At 36.7% G+C, this 16,829-nt stretch overlaps 1 protein-coding gene across 1 annotated transcript in view; it reads left to right on the forward strand.

Annotated features, from left to right (window-relative positions):
• Positions 1–16,507, forward strand: part of WDR72 (WD repeat domain 72) — a 189,525-nt gene extending 173,018 nt beyond the window's left edge. The window contains exons 18-19 of the mRNA XM_060003747.1: positions 10,845–10,949; positions 16,452–16,507. Of these exons, the coding sequence (XP_059859730.1) occupies positions 10,845–10,949; positions 16,452–16,507 (161 nt within the window). The remainder of the gene's footprint in view (positions 1–10,844; positions 10,950–16,451) is intronic.
• The last annotated feature ends 322 nt before the right edge of the window (positions 16,508–16,829 follow it).

Genomic DNA, 16,829 nt, shown 5'->3' on the forward strand with positions numbered 1-16,829 from the left:
CTCAACATGGTCCACCAACATCTATATGACCTCATGAATGCTGAGAAAGTTGACTTCCTAACCATGGCCATCCATAAGTAAGCTTCCCCATAAGCATTAGATTCACCATGTTTGAGGAACACGCATACTATCTATGAATTTACAACTGTATGAGACAAGTTAAGAATGACAGAAATGGACACACAGGGTCAGCCCTATGCTTCTTCCAGCCCAGTCTTCTGATTGCAGCACTAGAGGTTCCATTGTGGAGAAGCAAAGTTGTCCTCACGACATCAGCCTCAAAATTTCAAGATGTGTCTGAAATATCTTGCTTCCCTATGAATGTAGCCCAGCGAGGTAGTCAGAATGGGATAAGAAGAATAACACAGGCCAATAAAATGCTAGGAAACACAGAAGAAGGGGCAAAATCTGTTAACTGTGGGCTGTTGAAGACTAAATGGAAAAGATGGCATTTGAGCTGAATTTTTAATAAGGGGGAGTTTTGGGCTTCCCTGGTGGCGCAGTGGTTGAGAGTCCGCCTGCCGATGCAGGAGACACGGGTTCGTGCCCCGGTCCCGGAAGATCCCACATGCCGCGGAGCGGCTGGGCCCGTGAGCCATGGCCGCTGAGCCTGCGCGTCCGGAGCCTGTGCTCCGCAATGGGAGCGGCCACAGCACTGAGAGGCCCGCATACCGCAAAAAAAAAAAAAAAAAGGGGGGGGGAGTTTGGGGCAAGCAGAGAACTAGAGATTGGGGTGACAGAGGATATCTCAAGATGGGGATCTTCACAAAGGTACCAATGTAGAAAATAAATGGCACAGCCTGGGGACAATGGGTAGTCTTGTCCAGCTGTAGTGAATGGTATCAGAGTCTAACACTCTCACGGCATCCAGTGAGAAGCCTCTAAACGTGAGTTGAGACTGTATCCTGAAAGGCCTTGAAATCCATGGCTCCAGAATCCCCCATTGCTGACTGAATAGAGGTGACTGCAGAATTTTCTACACAGAAGCTACATGATTAGACCTTGGTTTTAGGGCTATGACTTTTCTCAGTTTAAAGAATTACTGCAGGGAGAGATACTCTTATCAGGCCATAAAAACAGAGGTGTGACGGAGAGTAGGGTGACAGTACAATCTTCTTGAAGGGTTGGAGGAAGTAGAGGTGAGAAAACTGTGGTGATAGATAGATAGAGCTTCTTGGCAATTTTACAAGTATCAGTCACTTTCTTCTTCACTTTTACTTCCATGCTGGAGTCTGGGTCTTCCTAATTTCTTTCTGAGACATTCTGATATTATATAAATTCTCCTCCCCTCAACTTGCCCCCAGACCTTTGGTTGGCCTCTTAAATTCCATTGTGTCCTGTATTGGCTATAGTCCCTGGAGACATATGCAGGGTTTCAGGTGCAGAGGCAGGGTTTACTTGTTGGTTTTCTTGTGGTTGGTTTATTGTGTTGATCTTTCCCTTCCTAAAATGCCAGGCTTCTGTTAACCATTTGCTTACATTTTTATATTGGCCTAATGTCCTTAGTCATAGCAAACGATAGCTCAGTCATGTTCTTGTTACATATACTTTGGATCATGTTTTCTTTCAATGTTTCCCAGAATTTACTATTCTGAAATGTGTACACAGCATGTATTCCCACTGATTCAGCCTTACAATTGTTTTCTATAGTTAATCTAATCAACTGAATTTCTAATTCAGTTCCTGAATATAAAATAGTTAACATTTCACATTCAGGAACCCTTAGTTTCGTCTATAGTCCTGGAGATTCTACCATGTATTCTTCCAAATAATTTGAAACAATTTATTAAGAGAAGTATTATACACTAATCCAGGACACTGTTTTATACTGTCTTATCTAGAAATATCTGCTTGTCTCTCACCTTTTGTTTCCTATATCTTAGTTCTCTAAATTATAACATCTCTTTTGTATCAAGCCTAGTTTTCCGGAAGTCTCATTAGATTATGGTTGCTGGTTTCCCTTTATCCACTGCACGTTTGCTCTTTAAAATTTTACTTTCTTTAGGTGTGTTTCCTTTATCCTTTATTTATAGATGGTAATGTCTAGTATCAAAATGAGACTCTCTACTACTTATCAAGTTTATTTCTATATTTTGGGCAACCATCTCTTAGAGATACTAGCACAAATACTGTGACGCAGTGACACAGCCTGAGGATTTGAAAAGGCAACTTTCCATTATTTATCCCCCAGAAAAATTAATATTTTTAAATGAATGACTACAATTTATATGCATGACCATAAGAGGCGATCAATGCTAACAGATCACCTATGCTTTCTATGGCTGGTGTGAGTACGTGTGTGAGAGAGTGATGCTTGCTACTGATTACATTATAAATACAGTGGTAAAGCACATTTTTATCATCCAAGCATGACTTCCATTCAATTTCAATAATTTCTCAAGATATCACTAAGATGCCACTTTGATGTCATTCAAATAAAAATAAATCACATTCAGAGTACCCAAGCCTAATGATACAAAATATGGTAACGTAGACCTTTTCTTCCTTGCATCCTTCTTAAGGTTGACAAAGAATCAGAAAATGAAGGCATAGTCTAGATAATTTGATTTCCTTATTTTCCATTTCCTACCTAGGAGATGAAAGAGCTCTGACACTTGACTAACCATCTGAGACAAGCATTTTCCCCTGAGATAGAGACGGCTATCAGCTGGGGATTTGAGACTGCCTGCCAAGCATTCTCCCCATGCTGATGGTGTCGTTTTAGGTTCAGCCTATGGAAAGGTTGCTACTCTTACAAATTCCAGTGATAGTGCCATTTGACGGTTTCTTCTTCCACTGATTCTAGAGGAAAATGTTTTTGGTATTTTTCCTTATGGATAACTGTAGACTTTGCTCTGGTTTAAATTGCCCTATGCTGTGAATCCTTATCTTAAGCTCATATATAAATCATGTTTATCTCTAGTCTTAAATGCTAGCATGATGCTCCATTGATTGAAGGGTCTCTTGTTTTCCTGAACTTCTTCTAAATTTTCAAATGGAAGCTGGGAAGTTTACTACAAATTCCTCTTAGAATTCTCCCTTTACTGACTGTTCTTCAGTGTATCAATATGTGGGAATCTTTTTGTTTTCTTCTTTGGAATCTATTCCTGCTTTCAACTTCTTGAACTTCTGAACAGTAAAATTAATGCATTTCTGTTTTTACCATAGATTCAGTCCTTATGAGAAAAGTCATATGAGTTTTACAAAATCTAAACTGCCTGAAGAGTATGAGAGTTAATTTCTATACTTTCTTAGAACTCTTGCATCACCTATACTTCCTTTCAGTGATGAAGGGGTCCTTTCAGATAAGATGTTCCTGAGTCCCCCTATCCTGAATAATTACCTCTATGGTTTAATGTAAAAAGCTGGAATTGAGCTTGCTGATCTGACCAGCTTATTTCTTGCATCTAGAAAATCTCTTCTTTACCAAAGTATAGATAAATACAAAAATAATAATAAGGAATATTTCCCTGGATTATTTCCACTCTGAATTTACTCAATATTGACCAGGGACCAAAGCTGTGGAAATTATTTTGATTTGATGATTAAAAAATAAAAATAAAAAAAGGTGCTTGCTCATTTACTTACCACTTCTCTCCTTGGAACGCTGCTTGCCAAGGAGCTGGTACTCTAAAGGAGCACATAAAGAAATCCAGGCAAACCTCTCATAGGTAACTCTGAGAATTGCCTTTTGGGGAGGGTGGAGGAAGAAATGCAGCAGAAAAAAAGGAAAGTTGCATTTTTCCCTGTTATTTCCTTTTCTACTTCCCAGATTGCACATTTCCTTTTTCATATTCTCCCCATCCTACATCCAGTATGTCTCTACAGTCTGTTTCAGTCTGAGAGTTTAAATAATTTGATTAGAGTTGGTTTTCATGACAGGCTTGAGTAAGACAAAGTACTTCATGGGCTTCAGTTTTACATATAAAAGGAATAGAAAGAGTTGGGGTTCTACTGATTCTCTCTGTAAGAGGTTTGACACGAGGAAAATACTATTCCATAGGAATACCACATCTCTCTATAACACTGTCCATTCATTCAGCAAACAATAATTGAGAACCTCTTCATGTCTGGGGTCCTGAAACCAAGATGGGGCCAGTCTTCAGAGGAGTCTAATGCCAATTCAGCCCAACCCAACCCAGATCTAACTTCCAGGCCATGGCTTGTCCATTGCAGGTTTGCTTCTTGCAATTACTTCATGGACCGAATTAATTTAGTTTAGGATGATTCATCTTGTACTGAAGTTCATGAAGTTCATATTTGCCAAGTTGATCAATGAAGAGAGGGATTGTTTAAAGAAATTAATAGCATAAATATGATTCTAAGAAGGGTAAGGTATAACTTATTTTTTTTTAATTTGGTTTTAAAGATTTTTTACACCATTGGTAAATATCTGATGGATGTTTCTATGCCAGGGAGTCACCTTGTTTGTTCTCAGGAGTAGCCATACTGCAGCCTCAGTCCTTTCTTGGTCATCTTTCGATAGGGCTGCCTCACCCTGGCATTGCAACTACCAAAGGAGCTCTCTGAAGCTGCCCTGATTTCCTCTGTCCCTCAGTCAGATGGAGATTACTACTTGTAGGAAAATATCAATCTTAATTGAGAAAGGGCCTCAAAAGCCTTCATTATTTCCAAGGTTACTGTAGTAGCCACTTATCTTCTTACTATCCTGTTCAGTGATTGGTTGGTCTTGGATTCTTAACTGGCAGGAAGATGTCAAGGAAGCTGTCCAGTCCAATTCTCTCATTTTATTAATAAAAGCACCCGAGTCCAGGAAAGTGAAATGACATGCTCAAGGTCACACTATTAGGAACAGAAGTGGAATTTAAAAACAGATCTTCTATTAACTGAGCTTTTTTCTAGTACAACATGCCTCCCCCACCCCCACCCCTGGGGAACTAAGAAGTTCATCTCTGTAATGAACTTGTTGGTATTCACCTTTGTTTCAATTAATACATATTTGGGTAATAAAAAATGAGGAATTTTATCTTCCCCAAAATAAGGCAGGTAGGATCGCCTTCTTTATGTAGTCCGCCTGTTGGCATTAGTAATAGATTGTGGAGGTGTCTGGGTATATTTAAGCTATAAACCCTATGCCTGACCTTAAGATTTCTCCCTTAAACTTCAAGTGAAGTTAATCATTGGTTTTTTAATTCTTAGAAATTCTTGTTAGATGCTTTACTCAGTCATTTCATAAATCGTCCAAGTGTCTGACATCAGGCTAGAGATGTATTTGCTTATTTACCAGCCTTACCAAAGCAACCCATTGTTCAAACATCCTGGATAACAGGAATATTTTTATATCTTAGAGGAATAAAACATTATTTAAAAAGATGCAGTAACCAATTAATACTTCTTTCTCATTCACATTTATCTTCCCCCAAATTAGACATTTAGCTGTTTGTGTCACTGTAGAAATTAGCTACAAATTTTTTCCCCTTAGATAGTAAAGAATTTGATCCTCTGCATATGTATATTATATATCACAAAATATTTAAATAAAATAATAATTCCAATTCTATATATCTAGTTAGGATACCAAAATAATAGTTACTCTTCACAGCATCTGGAAAATTTATTTCTTTTCCAATTGAAAAAACCTCATGTTTAAAGCAATTCACACTAGAAAATGTCAGCCAGAAAATAATATTCTGTGTCAGATTACAATTTCAGAAAGATAGTAAAACACGTAAGTCTAATCTTAACTCATCTTGCTGAACTTGCCCATAAAACAGTTATTTCTCAGTTATAAAGCAGCATTAGATATTTTATTTAATTCTAGGCATTCCTATATGATATTTTTTTCCAGTTTCCAGTCCACACTGAACACAAAGTAAGCCTGAAGTCTGATGCAGGATGTAGCTATTGCTATTCAAATGTAATCAGGATGTCCTATCACTTGATTATCTCAGTAGATACTCTTTAAGTAGGGGTAATATGTACATAGCTCTTTAGCTGGATATGTTTTTCTGATAAGACATCTGTCCAGAGAGAACCACTTTGTAAACTGAATTTGTGGTCTGTTCAAATGACATCCTCTTTGTTTACAACCTTAGTGTTATCACTTAAAGTCTTTTCCCTGATTATGCCTCCTTCTAATTTAAAACATATTGCAGTTTTTCGTGATCTGTCAGGATTGCGTTAGTATTTAATTCTATTGCACTTGAACTTACTGTAGTTTTTCTTCCTTCTAAACCTGTAGAAAGATTTTTTTTAGTTGATTCATAGTGATGCCTTATTGAGAAGAGACCTAAATTTTCAGCCAAAGAAGTGATCAACTCTTGTCCACCATATTGAGCTGGTAGATTTGAACTCAGGTCTTTGACTTCTTTTCCATTGCTCATTCCTCAAATCTGAGTGGACTTTTAATCTTTCATGACCTCTGTAACATGCACATTATTTTTATGCCTTTGAATAAGATGCAATTAAGATTTTTGTCTGAGTTTTATCTGCTAATACAGTGGTTTATTCTATTCAATTGACCAGCATTTCAAACTGTTATATCTTTTTGTAAATGATTTTCCTATCAATATCTCCAGTGCTTCCTAAAACTCCATACACATGCTGGATGGGATCTATTTTTTAATCATTTATTAGTCATCATATTGAAAACATTGTTTGGGCTGCAAGTTTTATTCACACTGAGAATGATATGGATTTTCACACAAGGGCTCTATATATACTACAGTACTGGCCTAGGTTGGTAGAATGAGCTGCCGTTTGTGTAGATGGATGGAGATTTTTCCCAGTGGTCATTCTCTCACTGGGAGTGGGGAGGATGTTTCTTAAAGTTGTTTGTTGCCTTGGCCTAGCCACCTTCAAAATTTACTGAAAATTTGCATTTCCACAAATGATGAGAAAAGGCAGGAAGGAGTTTTTAGACATTAACTGAAAACAAAATAGAGAATAGAGGGAGGTAAAGGAGCATAACCACTGCTGACCCTGTCACCACATTTTTTTTCAGTAAATTCTTCTATAGGGTCTTTGTCATACAATTTTCTGTGCGTCCTCATTATATGTTCTTAAGTGTAATTTAAAAACTGATTTTGTATTGTCTACAGTTGAACCGTTTATTTCTTTAGGAATTTCTTTAACACTAATTAAGCACACCGTAGTCAAAAGCATCTTTACAAAGTACGTGGACTTCTCCCTCTATCTAGCTTCCAAAGATATTACAAAGATATTTAGAACACTGGGCTTCCAGTTGTCAATATTTTGAGGTATGTGATGAATAAATGGAACAGCCTTACATCTTTCAGTGGTAGAACTGTCAAGAAGTGTTCGTCTTTTTGCCCCTCGCCCCCCAAATGCAGACTATTTCAGAATGCATTACACAGGAAATAAACAGTTGATTTTAAGTTAAGGGTGAGCCTAGCAACCATTTGCACTGTATTGATGTCAAAAGTACCTCTCTGCCAAGCTCTAAAATGCATCTTCAAAAACTACTGAAAATATCCAAGAACTTCAGTGACGAACTACAAATGGACTTTAGTATTGATAAATAAAAGTCAATATGTATAGTGAAAGGAGAACTTACTGTGATAAATGGGCCACCATCAGTAAAGATCAAATTATTGACTATCTACGGCAAGGAAAAACCTGTCTATAGCTAACTTCTACAGGTGAGGAGAATTAGCCACAACAGCAATTCAAGAAAAGCTCAAAGAGACATGTAAGGAGAATTCATTAAAAATACATACAAAAGTAGGCAGTAACAGTCTGTTAAATATATCTGTGACCCCAGGCTAATGTATTTCTTTGGCCAGGCCTGGGTTCACACCTTCCCTCTCAAGGAGATTTAATTTAAATTTCACTTCCCAACAAACCCTATTGCAGGGGAATTACCTCTGCATTCCTAAAAACCATGTCACTCTTGGAATATTGTCTCTAATGCTCCTACTAGTTACTTTGTATTATACCTCAACTAGATCACAAGTTGTATGCGGGCACATTAAAAGTGCTTCGTGTTTTTTGTCCCTCACATGGTCTAGCACAGAGCTCTACCCATAATAATGACTGATCAATATTTGTTGATTTCATCAGTTTTGAAATGATTCATTTACAGAAGCCTAGGCCACACATCATGTCAGAGTTTACTGATGAAACATCACAAGAAACACCCAAAAGAATAATTGCAAAGATTGGCCTATCAAAAAAAAAAAAAAAGTGGAATGGCAGTAATTAACCTCTCCAATGTCTGTTGTTCCCAATTGACAGAATGTAGGGATTTCTTCCACAGTAGATTTAATTGGATACTCTATAGACTACCCAGTAAAAAAATGGCACATCTTGTACCATCTCAAATTTGGAAGCTAAAGTGTAATTAAGCAAAATATCTGAAGAACAACCCTTTCTACTCTCCTACCCCCACACAAAGCACACCCTCCAAAATCAGAGGTGGAGACAAAAATAGCTGCATGGTACCTTATACTGTGAGTTTAATAAAGATCATGCAGTTAAAACTACATCTAACTTTCCACTTTTCTTGAAAGATTTGGTATGTCAGTTTATCCTGGGACCACTTTATTGCCACTAAAAATGGTTGCAAGCGTTGACTTCCATTGTTCTAATACCATGCTCTCTTCAGCTCTTTGAGGCCCCTGTGTCTAGAAGAGCCTTTTGGAGGAATGAATAGATAAATGAATAGATGCAAGTTTTAGATGAAAGAATAGTGTATGGGATCACAAGTGTGATGCAGTTGCCCAAGTAAACACAGATGCTACTTCATTCGTTGTTAGTAATAGATTTAGTTGTATGGTTAATTCCCTATTATAAATACTAATGTAAGTATCTCAGAAAATTAACAAGGTATATAGAGAAAAAAACCCATTAAAGCAGGCCAGAAAATTCTGACCAATGTAATAGTACTCTGCAACTTTGATGCATTTAATTATTCCACTTAAACCTTTCACAAAAATCTATGGATTCAAAAATAATCTGTAAGTATGATCTAAACTGAGGAAAACTAAATTAAAGGCAGTGACACCAAAATAACTACTTAGGCCATACATACTACCCATACATACTACTTAGGTGTCTCCTCCCAAGTCACGGACTAACCCACACTACTATTTTGTAAATATGCATCTTTTATCTCAAGTGGGCCTAACAAGAAACCGAGCAGATCAGGTTGAAAGTAACTCAAAGCACATATCCTCCTGGTTCGGGAGGACATCCAGCATGGCACGTCTGCTTCATTCATTTGTTCATCCATTCACCCATTGCACAGATCCTTCAAGAATACTTTCCATAGCCCAGGGCATACAGAGGTAAATAAAACAGACATGGTACCTACTTCCATGTTTTTTTTTTTTCAGAAAACTCAAATGCAGAAAAGGAAACATTTGGTATGTTTATTCAAAATGAGAATTTTGTATATTTTTTCTCATATTTTGTTCCCATACAAAAAGTTTTAGAAAAGCAGTGAATTCAAATGCTATGCTTGCCCTTCCACAGAAAAGAGCAGCACTATCTGTGTTTTGAGAGGGTAGGTGAAACTGGCAAGAATATTTGGACCAGAATCATGTTACAAGTCACCTTTAAATCTGTATATGTGGGCCTCAGGTTATGGTCACCACTGTTATGCACAGTCCATGAAAACAAGACAAGGAGTCTGGGAGGTGTGAGCTCTCCTAAGGTTGCTTTGGACCTCAGGCGGCCCTCCTTTGTATCATTTATCGAATGTGTGAAGCAACACAAGCTTTAGCCTCAGCATTTGCTCCCTTATCTCCTAAGGGAGGCTTACGAACAGCGGCCAGGCCCACTCCCCTGGGCCAACAAACACATTATTTCTTATAAATATCTATGTTAAATATATATAAACATATTATGACTTATAAATCTATATTTTCTCTATTGCATTTATGGCTTATAAATAATATGTTGTGTGTGTTATCAAGACCTGAGAAGACAGTGGTACTTCTCACCGAAGCAATTTGTGATAGACAAAATTCAATTTTGTTTGGCTTCAGACAAGTAAGTATGACATAATTTATATTATTGAAGGCTTGCTTTGTTTTGTTATTCAGAGTGTCTTCATGAAGACCATGTCTACTTTTCCTGACAAATGATTCCTTGAACAAATATAACAGGGAAATATGTTACTTGTGGAGAGAATTTAGACAAAGTAGTACAACTCGTGGAAAAATGTGGAAACTTAAGTCTGTGTTTCTCTAACAGAGCTAGTAGTTGTAATGTGTTTATAGGAAATTTTAGATTCCTACACTGGCTTCTGTTTCTGTTCATAATTCCTACTCAGAAAATATATCATGACGGAAGACCTACCATTCAAAACACCAGCCCTCCTTATTATCATTTGCAACGTATTCACCCTATCTTTTTAAAGTTATTCTTACAGGGCTTTTTGTGTTTGGAACAATAGTTTTTAATTTGATGAAAGAGAACCAAAATGCATAAAAAGTGTTCATCCACTGTGATTTGTGTGACAAAAGGAACCATTGCAACAGCATAGAGCTGGTCTAATTGAACAGCCTGATGTTCTTCCTTCTGTGTCCTGTTGCTGTTAATTGACTATATTGTTTTAGATTTATGCATTAAAAATACAATTTCTACTTCGAAGGGATCACTTTGTTACTTTGTAGCTATTAAGCTGATGCCATGAACTTATTTTTCTTCTAAGATAAAGTCTCATCTATAGATTTTTCAACTAATTACATGTCTGCCAATACATACTTAGAGGATACATTTTATTTCAATTTATTATTTGTGTTTACATAGTGTGTCCCTGGAAATATCTGTGGAAATGAAAGGAAATGTTTAATGGTGTTTATTACTACTTTTTCATCGCTCTCTTTCTCTTTCTTTGCTCTCTCTTTTTTTAATAGCTCCAGTCAGTCCGGTCAAGCATGACAGCAACTCAAACTCGGCAAACTTCCAAGACACCGAGGACATGCCTGACAGATGTGTCTTGGAAGAGTCTGAGAATCCAGGTGAAAGCCATTTAAAAATAGTCAAGTATAAATGATAAATTTGACACAGCTTTGGGGTCCTTGGAAGAGAGTGGGGGGAGAGGACATTGTAATGCTGTTTTCTCTTAGCAGCTGCACTGTCAAATTAATGGTCACCTCCAGGGGTCACAGTGTGGAGCTGTTATCTTTTCCTCTTTCATCAAGAATTCAGCTGGAGGAAGTACAAAGGCTTTATGACTGAGAAGGGAAGCTGACACTATTAGTTCATTATCATCAATTTTAGGCTAAAGTGGTTAATAGGAGCAGAGATTGGAAACTGGAAAAATGGCAACATTTTAAATATTTCAAATAATGGGATCAAGTGGAGATGGAGAATTAGGGGGAAAAGAGAAACAAATCGTCATCATTACTATCTGTTTTACCTCTCTAAATACAAACAGAACTCTAAAGGGGATGAGAGGATTTTAGCATAACAGTAATGAACGAATGGACAGTGTCAACTGTTTAGAACAAAACAAAATAGTAACCCTTCCTCACTCAATAAGATTTACCCTATGTCCAAGTTACTAATGTTTGTATTCTCTTTGTGGGAAGAACAGACAGAAATGTGCTGGAAGGATATGTCCAGGAATGCTTAAGCATGAATTTTTGTTTTTGTTTTGTTTTGAAGCATGCCTTGTCTTAACAACTAATTAATTAAGAGAAAAAAAAATCTTGTGAGAGTTGAACAATTCCTGGTTCACTACAAAGCCATAAGGTGCTAGAAGATGCCTTATTACCATGAGCGAAAGAGTTAACTATCTTCCCCCACTGAACGTTTTTCTTGCCTGTTTTCTCTGGCCGCTGTGTACTTTCTACCCTCTCACATCTTTGTGTGATCCATGTATCAGATTTTTGATTCATCCTCTCTGTGGCCTGTCAGCTTAGTTAAGAGATTTCCAAATCTTGTAGCCTTCGCTGACAGGGGGCAGCTGCAAACAGTCCCCTGATCCTTCCCCGAGGAGAGCTACTGAGATTTAATTTTCAGTGAAAGGTGCAGCCTGCAATCTATGTCAGGTCCCCTAAGTCATCTCGGAACCCCGATAGGCCCAGTGGCAATGGCTTGTATTTCAGTCCCCTCCACTACACCAAGATTCCTCAAAAGATGAACTGCTGCTGGGTGTCTGTTCTCAGCCACACTTCTGCTTCAGAATCCATGGAACTGAGAAATGGCATCTTTAGCAATGACAGAAATTTTTCATTAGCACATTAGCCCCAACCCCTGCCATAATATCCAAACGACAAATGTAGATGTGTCCCACGTGAAAAGGGAGCGAGGTAGTGGTAGCATCAGATTTCTATTAAAATTATTTTTAAATTACTTTTAGTTCTGACTAAAATTTTGTCTAATTTTTACTAGGTTTTTAAACTGTTTTAAAAACAGTTTAAAAACCTAGTTTTTAAACTAGGTTTCTATCAATCATTTAACAGGCAGTTAAATCCACGAGGCAAGTTTTTAACCGAAGTGTTCATTGCTTTGGGCAAGAATAGATCAGCTTTATCCTGTTTCAAAAGTAGAATAAATTTCAGTCATCCCTCAATATGAGTGGAATTGTAGTGAGATTCAAATATAGCATAGTCTATCTGATTGATATAAACAAAAGGATATATCAAAAAAGAAAGATCAATTAGAAAATATAGGTGCTGATAAAGAACCTTAACTTAAAAAGTGAGTACCATTCTATACATTGGACATCATTAAACTGGTAATAAAGAATGAATTACTCTGGCTTTTTCCTCTGTCCATTCCTGCATTTTAAGACATCTTGCCTTATAGGCCTAGAAACCTCTGGAGAGTTCACTACTGGTCTCACTGCCTTCCACTGAGAATTTGTGGCTTGGTTGTCATGGAGACATCGTATTTCTCCAAGAATTGCTCATATTGATCCGTGGCCAGGCGTAAATGGCCAAGCGAGTGTGAGGAATAAAGGGGGCTGGGCAGTCCTATAAAATGACCAGGGCTTGTGGGTTGGAAATAAGCTCATAGCAAACACTTAGGTAAAAAGAAAGAAGCAGTTTTATTTTGTTTCAAGATTTCTTTCTGCACTTTGGGCCATTGTCTTCCTTCTCTATGAACTGAAAGAAACTTGTTAGTCACTTGTCATGTCAGATCTTTGGTGCTTGTCCTGACACAGCTGTCAGCCTTCCAGCTCTGTGCAGTTCAGGGACACACAACAAAGAGGCAGTGACATGAATTATTTATTGCTCCTTGTGTGGATAAAATTCTGTGATAAGAAATTAAGACACTTCTGACAGGGGTGCTTGTTTAGTAAGAAAGATTTTGATGAGAGAGTGCAGTTCCTTGAAGTCTGAGCATTTGAGAGGCAAAATTCTTAAAACTGAGCATGAAGGAAGATTTGTGAAATTGGTGGCATGGTAGGACTTCCTTGTACTGTGAAAATATGACTGTCCACTTCTCAGCGTCCAAAAATTAACTTCAAAATATCAAGTCATTCAAATGTAGGGCCTCCAAAACTATAAACATTACTTTGGTTGTTTAGTTAACTCTATTTACCATGTACAGGTGGTGTTTCTCTGGAAAGCATGTTTAACCGCCTTTGTTAGAAGAAAAAACAAAATTTGGGATTTTTAAATGGTAAGCTTTGAGAAGATGTTCTCAAACCAATAGAACTGCTTCAGTAGCTAAGCTTATAATTTCATTAGTATAGTCATTATTTCTTGTATGGAAAGGAGTGTATCTAAATATGAATGAATTATTCTTACCATTTTCCCCTGGAATATGATCACTCATTTAAAATTCTTTTTAACATTTTCATGTACATGCAAAATCCCCTAGTTACAAAGTTGAATGTGGTCAGTCTTTTGGCTTTAATGGATATTGACCTTACATGGTTTTTATCTATGCAATTCTAAATGACTAATATATTTATTACATCATTTTTAATTAATAGCCCAGTTGTTCAAACAGCATCTGGAAAATGAAAACAAAAAAATCATTTTCCTATTCAAGCACAGTTCAAGAATATTGCCTCATATATTCTTCTCTCTAAGGAAAGATTTCTTGGCAAATTCTCTAAACATCATATTACTTTAGCTCATATAGCTTTATATTGCTCATACCAACTAATTTGCATTTGCAGAGAGTAAGAAAACTTGAAGTACAGAAAAACTAAAACAATTTTTTAAAAGATGAAGTTGAAATGTTTTAAATGTTGATAGAGGATTTAAAAATATCAGTAATAAAATCAAACTTTTAGAATTTATATAAAATAGTAAGGTTGACTTTGCAAATTGACTGTCTTTGAATAAAATGGGTTTTGAACTCAGTATGTAGATTGTTTATTTTTTCATTGACATCACTGCTTCTCCAGCACTGAATTGACTAGGATGACCCATTTGTAAATGTCCTGGAGTGTGCATATAGGTCACAATTTAGATACCTGGTGGAGTGGTCATTCACCCAGTCTCTAAAGCGCTCTACCTTATTCATCATGCCATTGTGATCTCTTTATTGGTTCAAGCTGTATACCCAGGTGGGTGCCTGCAGTCCATTAAGGTTGGCAAAGCACCTTTAGACCAGAGCATTCTTGTTACTCTGAGCCAGCTAGTGAACCTGGAGGTCTTGTCTGATCGGTTAAGGCCTCCCTCAGCAGTGTCTTTTCTTTGGAATAATTCATTAGCAACGAGTTTTGACTCACAGGTGAATCCCAGATTGAAGTTTCTGGCTTAGACTCTGTAAAGTCTACTGGCTTCTTCACCAGCATTTATACATTCCTGGAACCTGTGGGAATAACTTCAATGTCTAGTAATAGAAGCACTGAGACAACATGTGAACTTGCAGCTCCCTTTTTTGAGTTTTTAGGGCCATTAGGCTTGCTTTCTTTGGCTCTTTAAGGCCTGGTTGCTTTTGAAACTGAAAGATGTTATCACAAAAATAGTTCAGTTTAGTCTTTTGATGGCTAACTTCTTATTAACTGTTCCATGCACAGTGATTATAGCTCAATCCCCAATCTCCAGAATATTAAAAAAGTGTTCCTTGCCCCTCATCTTTGTACTCATGATGACAAAAAATTTAGTGTGACATTCACAAATTTTATCCAAGTGTTAATGAGAAACCTTGAGCTTTTATCACCTTATTGGCTTGGAAAATTAAGAATTTTACTTCCTAGTGCACCAGGGATAGTGCACTTAAATATAGCTTCAGCTGAAAATAGTAGTGACAAGAGAGAACTTGGAAGTACAAAAAAAAGGATTCAGATAAGCATTTTTATGTCATTCTGAAGTAGTTTATAATCAGTATGCATCTGCCATTAACAGAACACTTTAGTGGTTTTTATATAGCACGTTATGTAGATCTACATACATCACTGTTAATCAATATTGCATTTGCATGAATCTGATGAACAAAACTAGATTTCTTACAGTTTCCTAGGGGATACTACGTTGTGAAAAGCCAAGGTTGTTTTTTTTTTTTTTTTTCTATACTATTCTGGCTCATGAATCACCAGCAAAAATCAGGTAACAGAAAGTAGGACAGACTCAGGAGTGGAGTGTTGGAGATGGCTGATGATGATGTGCGAAGCAGAAAAAATGTAGAATGTGCGAGCAGCCCATCAATCATAGCCATCAAGAACACACTTCTTATGTTTAGTGGTAAAAAAAACGTTCCAGAAGAAGTAAGAACAATTTCAGTAGTAAAAACATGTAAGCTCCGTCTTCTAGTTGCGTTTAACAATATCAATATTGTAAATAATTTACCCAAAGGGAAAATTTTAAGCATTAATCTAATAACCTTTAAAGGACATAAAATTCTAGGCATATATATGTAATACATATATAATACAATTCTGAATATTGGTTTAGCTAAAGTAAATAATCAGCTTTTTGAGTTTTTGCCAGTAGGAGTGGGAGTTACTATGATTAGTCACAACATTAATATAAATGTGTTTAGAAGTAGTTTACTGAGGCACAGTGCTCTAATTATTCAAATTAATTTAATCAAGTGATCTTTTAGCCTGCAATAATCATCCAAGTAGTCTGAGAAGTATGTGCAGTTTTTTTATTCCATAGCTCAAACCATATTTCAACTGACATTTATAACATCTGGTCCTAAAACTGCAGTTGTGAGTTTCTCTAAGAACAATTCAGCTCCTTGAAATTTATGGAAATTTACTAATTTCAAACTTGATTCATCTTGTTGACAACTTTTTACCTTTCTCGGTGATTAAAAAAGACCTATACCAATAAGATGTGCAATTAAAATACATTTACCTGAGGCCTGGTTTATAAGAATTTCTTTATTGTCTTAACATTTTATTTCCTATAGAAAAAGAAATGTAGAAATTATAGGTAATTCCTTCCTTCCTTCTTCCATTTCTTCACTTATTTCTTTCCTCATTTCCTCCCTCCTTTCATCCTCCCCTCTCTCCCACCCTTCCTCTCTCCCTTCCTTCCTCCTGCCCTTTCTTCTCTCTTATTTCTTTATTTTACCATATAACCCAAGATAATCTGTTTTCTTTCCAGGTGAACGAAGGCATCATTTATGGAGAGCAAAGGTGTGCTCCTGCAAGCTGTGCTAAATGGAATCTCATCTGTTGAACTGGATTTGGACAAATTAAGAAACCCCAAACATGCCAGTTGTTTATCATTGTGTATTAGCTATGTTGTTATTAGTCTAGTTATTAGTTTGTAGTAAATCTGCTTTGGCCAGAGTCATTACCGATGGAAAATATTCAAATTCATCTAATTTTAGAAAATCATTGTCTAAATCATTCAATGCCTCTTACTTTTGTTTGACTATTTCCAACAAGGAGTGCCAGCCCACAGAGACAAATTTAATACCATTTTAGATTTTCTTCCATTTTTCAGTTCCTGAATTATATAACCCTATTGCTTTTAAAC

The sequence above is a fragment of the Delphinus delphis genome, chromosome 2 (genome assembly GCF_949987515.2).
Source record: "Delphinus delphis chromosome 2, mDelDel1.2, whole genome shotgun sequence".
Classification (NCBI taxonomy): domain Eukaryota; kingdom Metazoa; phylum Chordata; class Mammalia; order Artiodactyla; family Delphinidae; genus Delphinus; species Delphinus delphis.